The 21333-nt window shown below is 32.7% G+C and overlaps 1 protein-coding gene across 2 annotated transcripts in view; it reads right to left on the bottom strand.

Annotated features, from left to right (window-relative positions):
- Window positions 1-10557: 10557 nt before the first annotated feature.
- The window catches only part of LOC136028417 (ras-related GTP-binding protein C-like), a 32401-nt gene continuing 21625 nt past the window's right edge, over window positions 10558-21333 (bottom strand). For both annotated transcript variants that reach the window (XM_065706257.1, XM_065706256.1), the window contains exon 2: window positions 10558-12089. In XM_065706257.1, coding sequence (XP_065562329.1) covers window positions 10999-12078 — 1080 coding nt within the window. In that variant the 5' untranslated portion in view covers window positions 12079-12089 and the 3' untranslated portion in view covers window positions 10558-10998. The remainder of the gene's footprint in view (window positions 12090-21333) is intronic.

The raw sequence follows: 21333 nt of genomic DNA, 5'->3' as shown, positions 1-21333 counted from the left end.
ACAATTATAGCCTCAATTACCCTCAGTTACCAAAACCTATAGGCTCTAATCGCCTGTCAACTACTATTGTCGTCTCTCAAGTGCCGTCTCATCTATCGGATCCAATTAAAAGGAAAGACGCTATTGATAAAATCAGTGGCCATGAACTTGTATCCAGTATTCGCCCGGTTCACGATAAGTGGTATGTAAATATTGATAAATCTGCTGCCGAAGACTTTCGTGCATCTGTTCCCGTCATTCTCGCCGGTACGTCAACCAAAGAAATTTCTAAGAAATATTCGGCCATTATAAAAGGTGTTCCAGAGGATTATGCGATTCAGTCTTTCCCAAATTGTAGCGGTATTGTTGCTGCCAAAAGGCTTGGCTCTTCGAAAACAGTTAACTTGATTTTGTGGATTCTTTTGCTAAAGCAGCTTATTTCAAAGACGGTGTAAGAATTGGTTATGAATTCTTTAGACTGAGTGAGTTTAAGGAAATTCCAAAGTGTTGTTTTAAGTGCCGATCGCCCCATCACTTCCAGTCTTCTTGTCCCAGTCCTGCGCCCAAATGTGCTCGTTGTGCCGGCCCTCATATTAGTTCAAAAGAAAATCCATGCAATGCCTCACCAAAATGTGCCAATGAAAACGTGTCCATTAGCACGTCATGCTCCGTTCTCATGCTCCGTGGTTTTGCTAGTCAACAAACCTCTAAATGACTTTACAAATTTCAATCATATCGCAAAATATCAATGCCACAAAAAATAAAGATGCTTATATTGACGATCTGTACGAGAACTTCGACGTTATCTGCCTGCAAGAAACTTTGTTAACTGCCTCTAGCAGAAATTTCCTTCATCGAGGCTCTGTTCATTCGGTTTTTACTTCTGATGCTGTTACCACGCGTGCCCGCCCTTCTGGAGGCCTGGCCTGTATTTTAAAAAAAGTATTGATCTCTCGAACCCATCCCTTTTTTATTCGGATAAGCACATTCTTGCTGTTAGAGTAAATAGTACTGTTTGCTAATGTTTATCTTCCATATAAAAATAATACAGTGGAGTCAATAAATAAATTTGCTATTACATGCAAGTCTTTAAAGTCCGTGATGAATCGTGTCAAGGAAAATAAACTTGATTTTGTAGTTCTTGGTGACTTTAACACGGATTTGGATGAACAAAGTTATCGATCCCGAGAAATATTGGAGTGCATGCCCCCTTACGTGATTCTGAAGAAAGATTTATCATACTCCTATATCCATCAATCTGGTAGTGTTTCTAATATTGATCATATAATCAGTTTGTCACAGCTAAAATGCTCAATTATTCATGTTGATATTGATATTGATGACATTGACCATCTATCGCTTTCATTTATTACTGAACTGAAACGTAACCTTTGCAATGTTGCCCCTATTGGGAATTCTAAATGGTTTAAATGTAGTAATTGGAAAAGAGCCGATATTACTTTATATATATCGTCTTTATCTACACTGCTTAATTGTATTCGTGTGCCTTATCATCTACTCCAATTGCAAGTAAAGGGTAGTAAGTGTGATCTTGATAGATATTATGATGATATAATTAGATGTATGAAAGAAGCTGAAAAAATTGCGGTTCCCCAGGAACGTATTCGTGTAAAAACGCGGAAATCTATATGGGCTGCCGATCTTGAATTAAAGAATTTTAAAAATAAGGCAAAACTTTGGCTTCGAATTTGGGTTGATTGTGGTAGACCTATAACGGGGTCTGTTGCGGATATAAAGCAGAAAACAAAGAATGATTATAAAAAGTACCTTAAATCTATTCGTTATAAGGGTATGGAATTTCCAGCCTCTAAAAAGGATTGGTCTAAATTGATCAATTCTGAGAAGCTGGATAAAAGTGATCTTTATAATAGTGATTCGATTTCTAGTTCAACTTGGTATGTTTACTATTCGGGAATTTTTTCCAAAATTAATTTTTTTGTGCAGTCACATTATTCTCGGTTACTTTCTAAAATTCTACCGCCTTCGCTTCATCAAAGCCATATTATTCAAGTATCAATAACTGCTGTTGAAAATGCAATTAAGCAACTGAAATCTTCATCCATTGATATTGATGGTATTAGTGTAAATAATATAAATCCAAAGTGTGTTGTTCTTTTATTTCATTTGCAGTTGTTGTTCCAAATGTGTTTAACATCTTCTCTGGTTCCGGATAGCTTTCTTTGTGGAAATGTCACCTCAATTCTAAAGCGGGGAAAACTCCCTTCTCAATGTTCATCTTATCGTCCTATAACCACTACGTGTAACTTGAGTAAAATCCTTGAATATATTTTAATTCCTCATTTAAATGAAAATATAAATTTCGGATCGAATCAATTCGGGTTTCAAGCTGGTATTGGTTGTCAACATGCACACCGTGTTCTTTCTTCCGCCCTTAAGAATAGCATGGCTGAGGGGTCGCCACTTTATATGTGTACTTTGGACCTTTCTAAAGCTTTTGACAATGTAGTTCACAGTCAAGCTTTTTTTCCCTTTTTAATAATGGTGTAAATCTTTCAGTCATTTTTCTTCTTCGTTTTTGGTATGAGAATTCTTTTCTCCGAATTAATAAATCTGGATCTCCGTTTGTCCGTTTATGTCGAGGTGTCAAGCAGGGAGGGGTTTTATCACCTAGTATATTCAAAATGTGCATTTCTGGTATTTTAGATGAAATTAGATCAAATTATTTTATTGGACTCTCAGATGTTTCTTATCTTGCTTATGCAGATGACCTTTTACTTTTGTGTAAAAATAAGCAAGGTCTCTCGTTTATGGTCTCAAAAGTTTCACGTCTATTTTCTAATATTGGTCTTTCTCTTAATGTTGAGAAATGTGAATTTCTAGTTTTTAATGGTCCGACTTCCTCTAATGCTCCCTTAGCTTGTCGCGGTTTTTCAATACCCTTTGTTTCCACCTTTCGGTGGTTGGGTATTACTGTTACGAATTCAATATCTTGCCTACGGCAGTGCACTGTTCGTGATGTTCAAAAGAAAATTCAAACGGGCTATTCTAAGATAGTTGCTAATGAGGGAAGTATAATAGACGTGCACTCGGTAGACTATATGCTACATTTTGTGATCATTCTGTCCTTTATCTTTCTGGTCTTTATCCCCTTCTAAAGAAAAAAGATATTAATCAGATTCGGATTTTTTATTTCAGATATTGTAAATTTTTACTTTATCTCCCCCCTTGGTATAGCAATAGGAAGATAATTCGTAAGTTTGATGTCCCTGATATAAGTGCAAAGTTGGCCCTCATGTATGGAAGGTTGTCGGAATCAGCTTTTTATCGTTTATCGCCTCATCATCCTTTGGTCCGTCTGTTCGGTTAATCTCATTGTAGCATAATGTTTTTTCTATTTGTACTGTATTTTACTTGTAGTCTATTTCATTTTTTTTTCTTTTTGTTACTCCACAAGTGCCATAACTTGTTATGATGTGGGTTAAAAATAAATTATTATTATTATTATTCCTACAACAGACAAAAACCTTTGTTGTCATCAGATTATAAACGTTCCCTGAGGAAAAGACACTTTGTAGAAAAAATACCTCGATGAAAATGTCTGGAAGAAAAATATATTGAAGAAAAAGAAAAATCTTGAAGAAAAAAATCCAAGAAAAAAAAACGCCTTGCTAAAAAAACACCTTGAAGAAAAAAACACGTTGAAAGAAAAAAGCATTGAAGAAAAAAAAATACATCTTATGGTATTACGTTAACATCCCATGCGTGTGCCATCCTTAGTTACAGCCGTGGGCTCCGCACTTGACTAGGGTCCCGTGAGCTCTAGTAAATCAAGTTACACGAGATTACGTCCTCTTAAATAAAATTCACATAAGTAAACAAGCATCTCCTATTACGTAACAAGCACCTGTGTCTTGAAGAAGCTCCAAAAAAGCGCAGGGATCGGGAATCGAAGAGATCGAGTCGTATCAGGACGCACCTTTGCGTCACTACTAAATTTTAAACGTTTTTATGAAAATCTATATAAAAATTTTGATTTTTTATATTTTTTTTAATTTTCAGTACAATTGAAGATGCAGTTTTTTTTTGTATATGTACTTTTTTGTGTACTTTTTAGATATATCCTTGTTAGAATTTGCAAAAATTTGAAAATTCGTAACTGCTGCTAACCTCTAATTAACTGCTGTAAGACTAATTGACCCCATTGTTAAGTTTTAAATGCAATTCACCATGTATTTACAATGGAAAACTTATTGAGCTGGAAACTCTTTTAACAGAGAAACACTACAAGCATGTAGGGCGTCTGCATAAGAACCTATAAAAATAAACACATTACTCTAATCTATGCAAAATGTGAGAAGATGTTAATGAAATAAACCCTTATGACATAGACATATGTCATATGTCTACATAAGAACCTATAAAAATAAACATATGTCTCTAATCTATGTCATATAATTAATCTATGTCATAGACATATGTCATATGATGTCATATGACATATGTCATATGTCATATAACTAATCTATGTCATAGACATATGTCATATGTCTACATAAGAACCTATTAAAATAAACATATGTCTCTAATCTATGCAAAATGTGAGAAGATGTTAATGAAATAAACCCTTATGACATAGACATATGTCATATGTCTACATAAGAACCTATAAAAATAAACATATGTCTCTAATCTATGTCATATAATTAATCTATGTCATAGACATATGTCATATGACGTCATATGACATATGTCATATGTCATATAACTAATCTATGTCATAGACATATGTCATATGTCTACATAAGAACCTATTAAAATAAACATGTCTCTAATCTATGCAAAATGTGAGAAGATGTCAATGAAATAAACCCTAATTAGGGAGATTTATTTTGATAGCAGCTCGAAAATTTGGATGAATTTCGCTTCTCGATCTTTTCCTCGTCGTGGGCCTAGGCTCCTCTCAGCACTGTCTACATTTCGCAATGTAAACATTTACTCTAAATCCTGAATTGGTCTACGCTTAGGCCCACTATCAACTCAATCCTGTCACTCACAAGATATTATTTATGAGATTCAATTTTTGAAAAGCAAGCAAGTTCAGACAGAAAATCTTAAAAAGAACGGCATTAACAGGTGGATTATGTGAATGTAAAGTAAAAATCGTGCAAATCACGGGATTTTACTGGGGTCTGCAAAGCCCCCATCAACGTATATCCAAGCCCTCTAAGAAACAATCCGTGCCATAAGAACATTTTAATTGCTAGTGATTATTTATTCAACAATCATAAATTGTGCAACGCCTCGCTCTTTACACTAAAGTTTTTTTATTGTTTTAAAAAGTAGAGTTGCGAAAGAGTCAAACTTTAGCGTAAAGAGCAAACTTTAGCGTTGCAAAGGGGACAACCCCTTTCATATATGGAATAATTTCTCTTCGTTTTAACTTTTAATGTCGCTCCTATCTTGCAGTTATAAAAACTTGTTTTTTATTTAATTAGAAGCGATAACTAGACTAGTTGTCAAAAGTTGTTAACTGAGACGGCGGTTTAGTTTATTCAAAGCTATTGAGGTCAAAAATATGCTATTTTAATGGATAATAGAGGATAAAGTAAAGAGAGGTAATTCACACTTTTTTTTAGTTCTTTTTAGAGGTTTAAGCATTGATAAGTAAATTAACCTTTCTAGATCCCGGGGCTTTGTCAATCGACCTTGTGTCTCCGGCTTGACCTTTTTTTTATATTGTGTGTGTTGTACAGAAATTAAATAAAATCTTGAATCTAGAATTTTTTTTCTAAAGGTACTGATAGATAAATTTTTTAAAGAAAATTATAGAATAATAAAATCTTTAAGAGGTAAACAAACCTTTTTAGGATGTTGATTAGAGGTCCTGATAGTGACACTGAGAGGTAAATAACATTTTCAGAGGTGTTTTTCTCCATTACTTTTTTCTAGCTTGCAACATGTTTTTGATTTGACATCAAAGAAATTCTTGTCCGAGCAGCAATACATACGTACATATGTTCTATGTATATATAGGATATATGTACATATCCATATGTACACATGGATGTATTCATATGCGCATATAGAAAAAGTTCTTTAAGTTGGTAGATTTTTGCTAATATTGGCACTTTTCAACCTCTTTTAAAAAAATTGTATTTTCTATGTGTTTACTTACTATCTACAACTCGTATATGTTGCTCAAATGAAAGGATCATATCTTGTTATTTCATATGCTTAGTTTTTCTTTTTTATCAAACAATTCCCAGTGACGTCAATTAAATGGGGAGCTGTGTCCCTCAAGATATGTTGCCCTCCCTCCCCTAGGTTTTGAAAAATGACTTCTTTAGGGTATTTTCATTGAAAATGCCCATTTTGTAGTGAAAAAAAAACTGAAAATAGCAACGAATTTATCCCCCTCCTAATTTTTTATAAAATGAAGGCGCTGATAATTCTAAGTTTAGATCCTAAATTGAAATATTTAGTCCTGCTACTTCAGGAAATTTCTATCTCCTATTTATTCAGCGGTTTATTTCCTTTCTTTGTAATCCAGTGTAAATTATGAAGATTCATTGGTCCTCCAAAATTTATCAAATCTCCTTAATTTCTACCATCTTTCTCAACTGCCTAAATTCATCAGCCTCTAGTTTATTCTAACTTTCATCAGTTTTTTGTTAATATTGTATTTCAATTTATTTTATTATATTTAATCCAAATATTAACATTTTTTTTAATATTTTTATAACTATTTCGTTATTAAATTATTTATTTATTACGTACTGTTTTATTAATTATTTATCTAAGCTTAATATTCATTATTAGTTAGTTATTATTTATGATAATTAATATTTAATTCAAATTCGGTTTAAACTTATTTTAAATTATAGCAAATGCTGCTATCTTAAGAGCCTCATTTCTGCTTGAACGGCTACTTGTGAAATAATTCAATAGTATATTGATTTTTAAGTGAAGTTTAGTTTATCCACTATACACATGTATTTCTTTAGAAACGACAGCCAAAATTTTCCTGCAATATGTTTGAAAAACAGATGATGTTGAAAGTGAATACAAAGCCAACTAAACAAAGCCACATTTAAAAGTACTTTTACACAAGATTAAATAGCAAAACAAAGAAACAAATATAGAGAAAACAAAAGGTCATATGAAACTAGGCGTCTTCAGCGTTATAAGATAAAAGAAATAAAAATTTAAAAGCCGGAAAAAAATAATAATAAAATAATCAAACCGATACATATACAATTGATGTTACATGTAGAGCATGGCAGTAGAACATTCTCACGAATATTAGTCTGGTTGTTTCTTTTCCCTCCTACTGGCAATACTGGCCTACTGAACATATTCACAAATGTTAGGCTGGTGTCTTTTCCCTCATAATGGCCAGACTGGCCTACCATTCTGGCCATCCTACTGGTCTACTAAACATATTCACAAATATTAGACTGGTTGTTTCTTTTCCCTCCTACTGGTCATATTGGCCTACCCTGGTCATCCTATTGGCCTATTGAACACATTCACAAATATTAGTCTGGTTGTTTCTTTTCCCGCCTACTGGCCATGTAACCCTTCTTTTCTATATTCATTTCTTTGAATGTCATGGTATGTTGATTCCGCTTTAGATCTTTTAATATTAAAATGAGTTATTTTAATAATACAGAGTAAAAGTTTGGTTGTTTTAAGATACTTCGGGAATGAGTTTATTTTTAAATGTTAACCATAAACCAAACAGACAAATAACCAAATATATTTCAGGACCTTATACCATTAAGGCAACAGTATATGTTAAACAAATACCATTTCTAGTTTGTTTATGCTACGCTGCCATTTAAGGCAACAGTATCATAGATAGCAGTAATACATAACCCAAATTGTCTTTCTGCTTTATGTTACTTCTGCCATCGAACGTTCCGACATCATAGATAGCAGTAATGTATTAACCAAATACTATTTCTACTTTGTTTACGTTCTGAAAGAGGGGAAAAAATTTTTTTTCAACGAAAAAAGAAACCACCGGCTGCAGTAAACAGAATCTATCTCGCTGATAGATCTAATTGGAAAATGGATCTTATAATAATTTTCAAACATTTTTAAATTTTCGGTTACTATGGACTAGAGTTCCGTCTTTACTATGTACGAGGCCCGTACGAGGCAATCATATATTATGGCCCGTACGAGGGCAATCATGATAAAAAAAAAAAACTTTTGGCTTAATTAGAATGCTAAAAAGTATTTCCTCTACAAACAACTGCTAACAGAGGCGCCAATTCACGGAAATTAGGGGCGCGGGACAAGAACTTTTTAATGACCAATCAAAGAAAAGATAACTTTTTATCTACAGAGGGGTATTTCTATTCAATGAAAATACTAAAATACGGTATTTCAAAATCTTAAAGGAAAATGCCGCCCTCTCAATTTGTGCTTTTAGCTGATTATTAAAAACATTCCAATTTGTCTTTGTAAGAGCAAATTGGTTCATCAATCAAGAAATAAAAGATAAAATAGGGATAAATCCTTTTAATTGACAGCGATAAATTTCACAAATCATACATCAGTATATTGATAATACATTAGCAGTGTTACTATTGATGATGAACACACTGCACATGTGACCTTAATATCTAGTGTCTGTTGTAAAAATTTATCACTGTCTATTAAAGGGATTTATCCCTATTTGAACTTTATTTATCGTCGTGGTACGGCAGTGTGGTCTTCAAAATTATCTACGTTTCAACCCCCACCCCCTTGAAATTACAAAATAAAGCTCTTACAGTACTCATGTGTACTGCACCACCTTTTCAATTACTGGTAGACCTGTTTAAGGTAAGAATCTTAGCTTAAAAAGCAACTCATAATACTGTCTTTACAAGGGATTGCATCTCAGACACGATCGTGTGCCTGATAAGTGTAAACACTCGTTGCTTTATATTGGTAATGGTAAATGGCATGATCACATTTTAGACATTAGGAGAGAAAAAAGAAAACCTTCGAAGTTTTCAAAATAAAATATATTCTTTGATTTTCAGATGGAACTTATTTGTTTTCTACATCATTAAAACTACCACTAGAGTATATCAACTGCAGGGGTAAAATTCTAAACTAGGCCAACTACGGGGCCAATAACTAGGCCAATTTGGCAAAAGTAGCTCATAAAACATTTTGTTGCATTTTTGTCTAACTGAGATTCATAGCCAATGCTATACTCTGAGCCCGCTCGAACGATTTGTCCATTCTCTTTCTGCAGATTTTACCTGGTGCTAGACATATTTACAAACTCCTATTTAATTGCGGCCAAAATTTGGCCGTAATTTCTTTTTCAACTTCAAAATAGTTGGAAATAGCAACTCATAGACAAATCAAACCCTCATTGTCAGAAATATCCTAATAATTAAGAGGGAATATAAATTCCAACATGGTAATTCTTCCTTTCCAGCTAGCCTGTTGCCTCCCCCTCTTCTTCGCTCAACAAAAGAAAACTCCATAGTTTCGTTTACTCGATAGCATAAAATAATTTTTTGATTTACCCTCCCCCTCCTATAAGGTATGGCATTTACATAAAAAAAGGGGGGATTCAAAGTGCATATCAAAGAATTTTCAAAAAAAAAAAAGTGTGTCTAGGAAAAAGAACTATCAAACGACATTTTTAAAATTTGAAAGTTGTTATTAGCTAAAAATTGTTGACAGGAATTTTTAAAATGCTTTGAGTTTTTAACAAATAGAAGTGTTAATTACTGCATATGTTACATAACTGGCAAATTTTCGCCAATGTGCCAATAAATTTTGAATGTACTTTCGCAGGAATTGTAACTTTATTGATGCTTAATGCAGTAATTTTTCCTTCATAATTGGTCAGTTACCTCCCCTCACACCCAGAAACTAAGCAAATTCCATAACCAAGGAATTCTATAGACTCCCCCCCCCCATCAACAAAAGCGTACAACTTACCGAAAAAAATCATATTTCAAGTACTCTTCAATCAAATTTAAAAAAAAAATTCTACAGCAAATCACTGTTAGTCAAATATTGCAGAAATCGATATTATAAAATACTATACTTTCAGATGATCCTATATTTTCGAAAAACAAAATTGGCAAAAAAAATACTTTCAAACCTTTGACAGCATAGAAATTTTAATTACTGGATAAGTGGTACAACTGGAAATCTTTGTCATTATGCTTATAAATTTGGGATGAATCACCACTGAAATTGCAAATTTATTGAACTGACCTAAACACACTCAATGGTCAAAAGTAAAAAGAACGGCGCTAAGAAAAAGAAGCAAGGATCCTAAAAACGCAAAAACTACTCTTCTTCTTGTATTAGATGGCAGCAAAATTTTCTAGTTATTTTGCAAGTTTGGTTAAAATTGCTGACAGCATTTGCTTTTTTTTTTTTTTTTTTTTTTTTTTTTTAATATGTAATGGCAATATATATGTCAGCAGTAATAGCCAAAATCAGATTAAACAAAGGGGGGAATGAAGAAAGCGTTCTTACGAGAGGGTTTGGAGTCTAAGAAACCATGTTTTTCAATCAAATTTCTAATCCCAGTCCTCTCTATCTGCAAGTATAGTAACAATAAAAGCATTTAATAAAAACTAATATATGAATGTATTTATAAATTTCAAAACAACTTAACCTGGCATGGTTAAAAAAGCTTTAATAAGTCAATCCATATATTTACCAGTTGTAAATTTATTCGAGCTACAACAAAAATAATAACATTAATTGACACAAATATTAGTCAAGCCTCATGCCAAATCTATGCAAACAATATTATAATATAGCAAATGAAAATAAAGGGAAATAAAATTTAATAGATGTCTTTCGGACCACCCTTACTCTACATGCAGTATAGTAGCAATAATAACCTTGTCACTAGACTGCCAAAAAAAACTTAAGAATTTACTTATTCAACATGAAACAATTTTAAATCTTACATAGTTAAAACATCTGTATCAAATTAAAAATTCAAACTATATATTTATCAGGTAAGAATTTATTCAAGCTACAACGAAAACAATAAAATTAGATAAGGCAACCATTAGTCAAGCCTCCTGTCATCTTTAAATCAAACACATTATGTATACCCTCCCTTAAACAAACAAAATTATAATCAATTAGTCCCTGCTTTTCAAAATTATCCTCCCGCAGTATGCACACTAGCGCCAAACAGCGGCTAACCTCCCTCAAATACAAAACAGTTGAATTATTCAGATGAATCACACACTGGCTTTCATTATCAAACGGCCCTTTATCTTCTGATTTCCATCCATAGATGGTGCTGATATCAAAAGCAACATCAATCATATCACAACACAATTCATAGCTTTGCATATCAACAGGGCTCGAATCTGTTGCCACATATAATTTAGATAATATATCAAAAAGGAATGCCTTCTCAATACCTGAATTTGATATAAATATATTCAGTAGATTTTCGAGTGTAGGTAGTTCAGAGATCAGCTTTTGTACAACTTTACTGAAAGCTTCAAAGATACTATGATCATAGATTGAAGTCAAGTAAAAACTGAGGTGAACACCCTGATAACCCATATCTAAAAGATCATCATTTGCTCGTTGGTGTATATCCCTCTGCGTTTCTATTTTATGATCATCAGAGAGGCCATCCACTTTATGAATGAAAACTTCAAACTTTATATCAGGATTGACTTTATAGGCTTTTCGCACAGTGGAGCACAATTTCGACAATGCGTCTGTATAATCATCTTGTGCATCAATCACAAAAATTATGGCACCACAATCACCGAAGCACAAATCACCATCAAAGGTACTATCATAGAACTCATACTGTCCAGGAAAATCCCAGATCTCAAACTGGACAAAAGTTGAATTGCAAATGTTGTCCTTTACAATTTTGTTTGTACTCTCCAAGAAAAGGGTCTCATTAGGAGACATCTTGTGGAAAACAACCTTTTGAATACTTGATTTGCCACTCCTCCTCAATCCCATAAGCAAAATCTTGGGTTTTCTAATGCCGCCAGAGCCATTCGACGACGGACCATCACCATCAACTCCTGTTTCAGAATAGGAGCCAATTTCAAAGTTGCTTGTGTACACCTCGTCCTCATCATTTCCATAGGACATATTCAAATAGTCTATAAAAACAATAAGTAAATTAATTAACAAATTCATACCTTAACAGAGGAGAAGCAGCGATTATTCTCATTCCCAAGACCAACTTAAGTAACCCAGGGACTTTTTGTGAGAAATATCACGTCACACTTAGTAAGCAGGCATTTTTTTAAACATGTGTTCATTTTCAGACAAGGTTGTATTCAAGGGGGTAGAGGGTTTGAACCCCAGCCCCCGGAAATGACACCCTTTCCACCTTTCCATACCCTAATTTAGACTACAGATTTGTTCGGGAAAGGTTTCATTCAAGAGGCTCAGAAAATTTGCTAATTAGCATAAAAACAAGAATGAAATTATCTCCCATCTTAAATATTCTAGCCTATCTCAATAACTTCTAAACAGTTGGTTAAAGACTCAAAAAATACTTTATATAACTAATTGTATTGATGAGACACAATCAGCCATCAAAAGACAACTAAGTGATGCTAATCTAAAAACAGTAAAGTGATGCCATGGATGCTATAAATTGGGTTCTACCCGAATGAGGATCAGTGGCAGGCAGCCTTTGGATGCTCAAAAGAGAGCATGCATGCACTTAGTAAGTTTCACTAAAAGATGACGAACTTTACAAAAAATTGATTGAAGAAAAAACGGGTTTAATTTCTATAAAGCAGTAAACAAAAATAAAATATATATACTACACTTTAACTAAAAAAATAATAAAAATACTCCCTTAATTGTCTTAAATTGTCGGTTTGTAATTTTCTTTTTGTTTTCCGCTGAGAAAGGCTCCCGGACGTGGGAACGAAATATTATAAAAAAAGAAAAGAGTATTTTTATTATTATTTTTTAGTTAAAGTGTAGTTTATATATTTTATTTTTGTTCACTGCTTTATAGAAATTAAACCCGTTTTTTCTTCAATCAATTTTTCGTAAATGGAAAAGCAGTGTGGTCTAAGAAATTATTTATGATGAACTTTATACATAGTTCATTAGGCTTACATTGTTCTGCCTTGTGACTCAGAGACTGAGTTCGAATTTTCTGGAAATGTTTTTTATTTTTAAAAAAGGGGGGAAGGGGATTTAGAAAAAGGAACAAAAAATTCTACAATTTTATACAGCCTACAGTTTTATAATTTAGCGGAAAAATTAAGAATTTTATACTGTTCATTCTTATAGTTGAGGGACGATTTGGGGTTAAGTCCTCACCCTGGTGTAATTATTTTGGTGCTTTTGCAATTTAGTAGCAGGGAGTGTTTATTAGTTGTCTATTAATTGTCTTTGTTATTGCATTATTAACAGTAATGTAATACCATGAATGGTACAAATTGGTTTCTCTTGGCAATGGTTTCCCTGAAATAGGATAAGTCAGGTGGCTTTGGGATGCTCAAAAGAGAGCATGCATGCACTTAGTACGTTTCACTAAAAGATAATGAACTTTATACACAGTTCAGTAGGCTTAAACTCTTCTGCCTTATGACTCAGGGACTGAGTTGGAATTTTCTAGAAATGTTTCCTTATCTTTAAACTAGGGGGGAAGGGGATGTACAAAAGGGGCCAAAAAAATTCTGCCTTATGAATTCTTGTGATTAGAGGAATGCCCCTGAACATAGTTGCGATCAGGGGGAATACCCTCCCGAAGATCAGTCCATAGATCCCGCACCTAAAACAACTGAAATTTTTAACTTTACGTTTTTTGACAAACCTCTCTATTTATGGTACCACCTCCGAATTTTTGGCTCTTTCACAAAAGGCCCATATTTCATCGAATTTTTAAGTTATCTTCAAACATTTCAACAGCTTGGTAAAAAAAGAAAATAATATGAATATTTTTGCAAAATGTCAAATGAAACTAGAGTAAAAAAGAGATTTGAATAATTATACCAGTATGTGAATAATGTTCGTCTTTAAAATATGTTCCAGCACCCCGAATTTAGCTTAACACAAATTGACTGCAACACATTTAACTGTACTGCCAGAAAATTCTGCCAAAAAAAAATTCTGCCTTATGACTCAAAGACTGAGTTGGAATTTTCCAGGAATGTTTCCTTATTTTTAAAGAAGGGGGGAAGGGGATTTAGAAAAAGGAACAAAAAAATTTTTATACTATGCAAAAAAGTATATGTGACAGTTTTTTCCCTCCTGTATGGCGGTCATTCAACAGATTCTTTGGCTAGCGTAATAAAAAAGAAATGAACAACTTTGGAAAGAGGCACATGTTTTGTTACTATTTATTTATTTGCACCCTTTATATATTTTCAGCCATCCCCCACGATTTTAAAAATCAGTTTTTTGGTGTTTTCACTTAAAAATGCCCTTTTTATACTTTAAGCAAAAATATATATAAACATTTTCCCAATGTTTGGGAAATTCAAAATGTGTTTATGTGTACTTTTGTTACGTTATTACGTGTCGTACAAAAAATTCGCGGGGGAGGGGGGAGGGTTATACTAGGTAACCTCCCCTGGACACGACCTTGGTCCTACGTCAAAGACGTGCGGTATGGTTTATTCAATTCATCAATTTTTGGTAAAAATAAAAAAAAGGAAGTGAACAGCTTTGGAAAGAGGCACATTTATTATGTTAATATTTATTTATTTGCACCGTTTCTATATTTTCTAAATATTTAAATTTTTATTTATTTATTTTTTGTTTTTGACCCTTTTTTTGTGTCTTCTTTTGTTTGTGTCATGCCCTGCTCATTTTAGCTCTAGCTATTGTAGTGAATAAATATATTCTATATAAATTTGAACTTTAACTAGGTTTGTAAATTGCTCTTTAATTAAGGTAAATTCTACATTCCGGCCACTACTTTCTTTTATATTTAAACAAACTCAAATAGATTTCTAAAAAAAAAAAATGGGGAAAAGACTTACAAAGCTTATTAGTTCCGCAGTCTCAAATGTCCACTCCACCTTGAAAACCTTTAACAAACCAAAGTACTGTCTAGTTTGACAAAACTTAAAAAATGACTTAACATCCATTTGAATTGAAGAACCATTCAGATGAAAATAAGAATTATGCAAAACTTTAACGATATTTTGTATGCCATTTTCTTGGAAACCTATTAATAACATTGGCTGAAATGCAATTGCTTCATCTGCAAATGTTGTCATAACAAGCTTGCTAAGACAAACGACAAACATACATGTGTTTTTATGGAGCCTTCGAAACCTTAGAAATAGGGAGGAGTGAATTAGAGATAGGAATTTGAAAGCCTTCCCCTAGAACACTTCAGGTTCAAGATCTATTACTACAATTTTTATTCATCTACCTTAACTATGCTAAAGAATCAACATATCTGCACTTTTGTGTCTGTTTTTTCACTGTCTAAATAAATGGAAAGTTTATTTGTTCGTCATAAGGATGGCAGTTTGGTCAAGACAAGAATACCTAATTCACGGTGTTATGAATGTGGGATGGTACATTGCTGAAAAAAATCATCTTTCAGCACTGGACATATTAATTGCTGTTGTGAGGTGGTCTCTACTCTAAGTCACAAAATAATGGTCCCTGTATCATACCTATTGGTGTAAGAATGGTGTTGGCACCACTTTATTGAAGTGGAATGCCTTGCAGCCACCACTATTACAATGTATATATACATGATATGGTAATAACCTATTATGGTATACCCTGTTCCAAAGTATGGTAACATGATGGAACTGAAAAAGAAAAGAGACAGGGGTGGAACCGCAACAATACCTATCCATGGTCACTGTTACCAAGTGGGCTTAAATTGAATGTATCCAGCATTCTCCTAGTCAGAAGGCATATCATTGGGCCGTAAAATCAGTGTTAGTCCTTTATTTATTTGTGAAAAGTATATAAATAGTTGCCATCTCAAAAATGAAGTCAAACAAATCAAGCATTGCACCTTATTTCACTCCAAAATACAAATTGACCTAAGTTGGCTTGACGCTACTCGATAGTCTGGTGCATCAGGGGATAAAACATGAACATATTCTATATTTAATAGTATTTCATTATTATAATAAATATATTATAATAGTATTAATAGTATTTTATATTTAGTAGTATTTTAAATTTTATAGTGTAAAATTTAATGATGATGTCCCCAACAGCATTCCGTAATGTAGAATCAATTCTGAGTTTGTTTCTTAGTATAATACCTCAAAATTTCTCTAGAATAAGACGTTTCTCTCAGCTAAAGAGGATTAGAATGAATTTGGGAAGCGATTACTCAAGATAAATTATGTTCCCTTAGTCTAATGTGTATAGAAAGTGACAAACTAAGCAGTTTCTTATTAAATAATGTCGTGGACCTAACATAACTTTGCTCTGGCAAAGGCAAGGAAGAAAATATTTTAGATTAATACAGTTCCTAAATCCTCATAAGATAATGCAGATGATGAAACAGTTCATCGTTACAAACTGCAGGAAAAAGTAACTTAACCCAATAGTAATATAAGTTCTAAAAGATAGAATTATGATAACAATTGATGCAACAGAAGAATTGACTTAAAAAAAGTTTTTCAATTATAAGTAAGAATCAGCATAAAACAAACAGAAATTATCCCATATATGAGGGGGGATACACCTTCCTCAACCTTTACTCTTTATGTTACAATTCGAATTTTTTTCATATTTTTTTAAAAAGTGGAGATCATAAACAAAGGATGTTAAATCAAGACCTTTATGATTTTAATGTAGAGTGAGGGTTGAGGAAGCAACAGCCCTCCTCATATACATGAACAATTTCTGTTCATTTTGAGTTTTAATATCTCTGTTTACTTACAGTTGAAAAAACTTTTTTTTTAATTAATTAGATAATAACCCTTTGTAAAGTGTACCTTTAACTTGGCAGAACTTGGCATAAGTCTTAGCTGCGACCTCTTTTAAATAAAAGACTAGGCATATAATAACAGAATCCAAGAGATTCTATACAGTTGTGTTAATCAGATTTTCAGACTTGCTTCTAGTTAAATTCCACCTAGCCTCACTAGCCCTCTCCCTCCCTATTGCTGATTTTGTGGTAAATCTTGATGTGATTCTATTATCCTCATTGGGACAAGTTGGACATGCTGCTTGATGCCTTTTTATGCTTTTTCCAAATTTAAAAATCATCTTACTTGCAAATCCAATTCAAGGCCCTAAAGTGGCATTCAATTCTAATAGTTTATCAGTATCAAACAGTTCGTGTTAACGAACTGTAGTAGCCTAAGTAGCGACCCGGCTCAATAGTAAACAAAACTCTAAAAAACGGAATTTTGATGCTAAAAGATGCATCAAAAGAATCGAATTTTAGGGCTGATTTTAAATATATAAATTTCATTAAATTTAGTCTTTGTCATTAAAAATTACGAGCCTGAGAAAATTTGCCTTATTTTGGAAAATAGGGCGAAACACCCCCTAAAAGTAATACAATCTTAACAAAAATCACACCATCAGATTAGGCGCATCAGAGAACCATATTGTAGAAGTTTCAAGCTCCTATCTACGAAAATGTGGAATTTCATATTTTTTTGCCAGAAGACAGATCACGAGTGCGTGTTTATTTGGTTTTTTGTTTTTTTTTGTTTTTTTTTCTCTTTGGGGATGACTTACTCCCCCACAGTCCCTGGGGGAGGGGCTGCAAATTACAAACTTTGACCAGTTCTTACATACAGTAATGGTTATTGGGAAGTGTACAGACGTTTTCAGGGGGATTTTTTTGGCTTGGGGATGGGGTTGAGGGGAGGGGGCTATGTGGGAGGATCTTTCCTTGGAGGAATATGTCATGGGAGAAGAGAAATTCAATGAAAAGGGCGCTGGATTTTCTAGCATTACTATAAAAGAAAATGAAATAATAAATATGAAAAAGTTTTTCAATTGAAAGTAAAGAGTAGCATTAAAACTTAAAACGAACAGAGATTACTACGCATATGAGGGGTTCTAAAAATACTTTAGCATAAAGAGCGAGGTATTTAGGAAAAGATAAATACTTCGTTCTTTATGCTAAAGTATTTTTAGTAATTTCAACTATTTATTCTACGGCCTTTCTGATTCAGAAGTCATTCTTAAAGAATTGGGACAAAACTTATGATTAAGTGTAAAGAGCGAGGTATTAGCGAGGGGACAAACCCCCTCATATACATAATAAAAAAATAAGAATATAAAAGTTTGTTATGTAAGTTAATTTTTAAGTTACGTATATTTTTTACTAAGAAAAGCGTTCGTTAAAAATTAGAAGTTCTAGTTGCCTGATCAGTCGTCTGATCAAAACTAAGAAAAAGCCATTTAGCCAAAAAAAAGGATTAATATGCAAATTTCATTTTAATAATTTATGTGCGGAGAGCCAAAATCAAACATGCATTAATTCAAAAACGTTCAGAAATTACAAAAAAAAACTAGTTTTTTCTTAACTGAAAGTAAGGAGCGACATTAAAACTTAGAACGAACAGAAATTACTCTATATATGAAATGGGTTGTCAACTCCGCAATCCCTCGCTCTTTACGCTAAAGTTTGACTCTTTGCCACAATTCTACTTTTTAAAACAATTAAAAACTTTAGCTTAAAGAGTTAGGATTGCAGAGGTGACAACCTATTTCATATACGGGATCAGTTGCTTCTGTAAAACTGAACTTCTCATTTTTGGTTGTTATCAGTCTCCCAGTCAAAAAATTCCAGTTGGATTCAATTTTTGCCACTGCATCTATAAAAGTACCTTGGACTTGCATTTGGGACCTTAATTTGAGCAACAAAGTCATCAACAATAAACATGTTGAGAGACAAGTTGAGAAAATCCCAAGGACGTTTTTCTATAGTTAAAGGTTAATTTGATACACACAAAAAAACGCTCAGATGGCTTTATAATTTGTTTTTTTTTTGCTTCTCATGTATTTTTTTCTGGTGTTGTTATGGAAGTTTTTTACCATTTCTGAACGTCACCTCTGTAATATAGAAAAGGAATTACTGCAAATCCACAAAGTTTACAACATTGTAATCAGTCATCCTATGAAATGAACATTAGACAAAAACTGACAATTTATCTCTGTATCCAACATGGAAAAGTTTATAGATTTTCACCAAAGTTTACGCCAGTTGAACTACAAATAACCAATGCATGTGGATTATATAACATTGACAAAATTGAATTTAGGCTATAATAAAATAGCAAGTTTCAAATCTTTTTTATTGCCAAAATTAGAAACAAAACGAAATATCTTGAAGTCTTCTGAGTGGTATGTTCAACTTAATGGCAAATGCAGTTCAGTAATGGTAAGACCTTTACTTGAATTTATACTTTTACGTTTTCATTATAAGTTTTACATTGTATCAGATTAACAATGCTTCTTGACTACTAAGATCCTTTACATTGGCCCTGTAGTGTTTTCATACAGCTGGGTACAATTTTACCAAGCTAGGTTCCATTCCAACTATTACAGTACTTGTTTTCATTATATTTTATATTAACTTTTGTTATTATACTTTATTATTATTTTTTACATTGTATCAGATTAACAATGCTTCTTGACTACTAAGGTCCTTTACATTGTGGTCAATAATGCAAGTGTCAAAAAAAACTAAATTTCAGTTTTAGAGATTTTACAGAGGACACATTTGTGCAAGGAATTACACATTTTCAGATACTTGGAGACACATTTAAGGACTAGACAGTTGGAAAACATGGTCTCAAATAGGCTTAGATTAGGGGCTGATCAAGTTCAAATTGGCACTGTAGCTTAGGCCTACATAATAAATGGGTAAATATTGAGCAGTTCATATTATTGACCTACAAATAAAGTGAACATACCCCAAGATGCCATTTCTAATGCACTCTCTGAGTAAAATAACCATTTTTCTTGCAAATTCAGTTTTAAGCCTTTTTTGGAACCTTAAAAATGACGTAGATAACTTCGAAGACCACATTGCCTTTCCATGACGAAAGTAAAACAGTTCAAAATAGGGATGAAACTTTTTTATTGACAGTGAACAGATATAAAATTTAACTGGATATTTCAAACACATGTACAGTGTTCATCATCAGCAGTAAAATGATGAACACTGTATATGTGTTTGAAATATCCAGTTAAATTTTTTATCTGTTCTCTGTCAATAAAAAGGTTTCATCCCTATTTTGAACTGTTTTACTTTCTTAAAAATGACAAAATCTTTCCATGATTTTTGGATTAAAAAGGGTTAAAATGTTTGCTTCAAACTTAGTATTTCATCATAAGAATCTATTTTGCTAAAGTTATATAAACAACAAGCATTGCTCTGTCACAATCAAGTTGGAACAATGAACAAAACAATTTCTCAATCAACCATGTTTCTCCATTTGGCTTTGATATTTTTTTACATATAATGGTATATATGGTATATATAATGGTATATATGTATATATATGGTATATGTAATGGTATAATGGTATATGTATTTTTTACATATTACATTTGATATATTTTACATAATGGAGAAATGGCAGTTTTAAAGCAGTTTAATAGAATAAGAAGAAAACATGGTAGATTTTTTTTTTCTTTTTTTTATTCAACTTAATCTTGACAAACGAACTTTGGCGGATTCTTCAACTTTTACAAAATGAATTTACAATGAAATAGTAAGTTTGGAACAAATATTTAGCCCATTTTTATATCCAAAAATATAGAATGATATTATTATTTACAAGGATTAAAAAAGGGCATAAAACTGAATTCACTAGAAAAGCAATTGTTACATTCAAAAAGAGCATGAAAATCCCATCTAGTTGTATGTTCAACGTATTAGTAGGTTAATAGTATAAACTGCTTAATATTTACCTATAAATACATCCCTTTCTGGGCTAAGCTTTTTATGGATACTATAAATCATTAATCATTAGCCCTATTAATAGCCCTAATGAAAATCATTAGGGCTGAAAGAATTGTTGTTTGCTTGATACACTCCTGGGCAGGTTAAAGAAAACTCCTGGGCAGGCCCACTGGGAGTTAAAAAAAATAAGGTGTAAGCCTAGTTTACTGACTCTTGAGAAGGAAACACTATGAACAAAATTATTACTTCATAATATGCAAAACAATTGTAGCTAGCACATTTTCCTTACAGCCCTGCTATAATTTACCTCCCCCTCCCTGAATGTGCAAATATATAGCCAAAATTAAATATATTTAACATATTCTTCTAAAGTGTTTCTCTTGTTTCAACCTTGTGTGTCCATAAATTGAATCAACTATCAAAACAAAACTTGAAAAACAAGAGTTACAGGGTGGCAAAATGAACTGAAAATATCTAGGGTAATATTTATGTTAATGGACTATTCAGGTAGCTAA

This window comes from Artemia franciscana, chromosome 6 (assembly GCF_032884065.1).
Source record: "Artemia franciscana chromosome 6, ASM3288406v1, whole genome shotgun sequence".
Taxonomy (NCBI): Eukaryota; Metazoa; Arthropoda; class Branchiopoda; order Anostraca; family Artemiidae; genus Artemia; species Artemia franciscana.
Note: the sequence above shows the minus strand (reverse complement) of the source record. Positions and strands in the feature narration are given on the sequence as shown.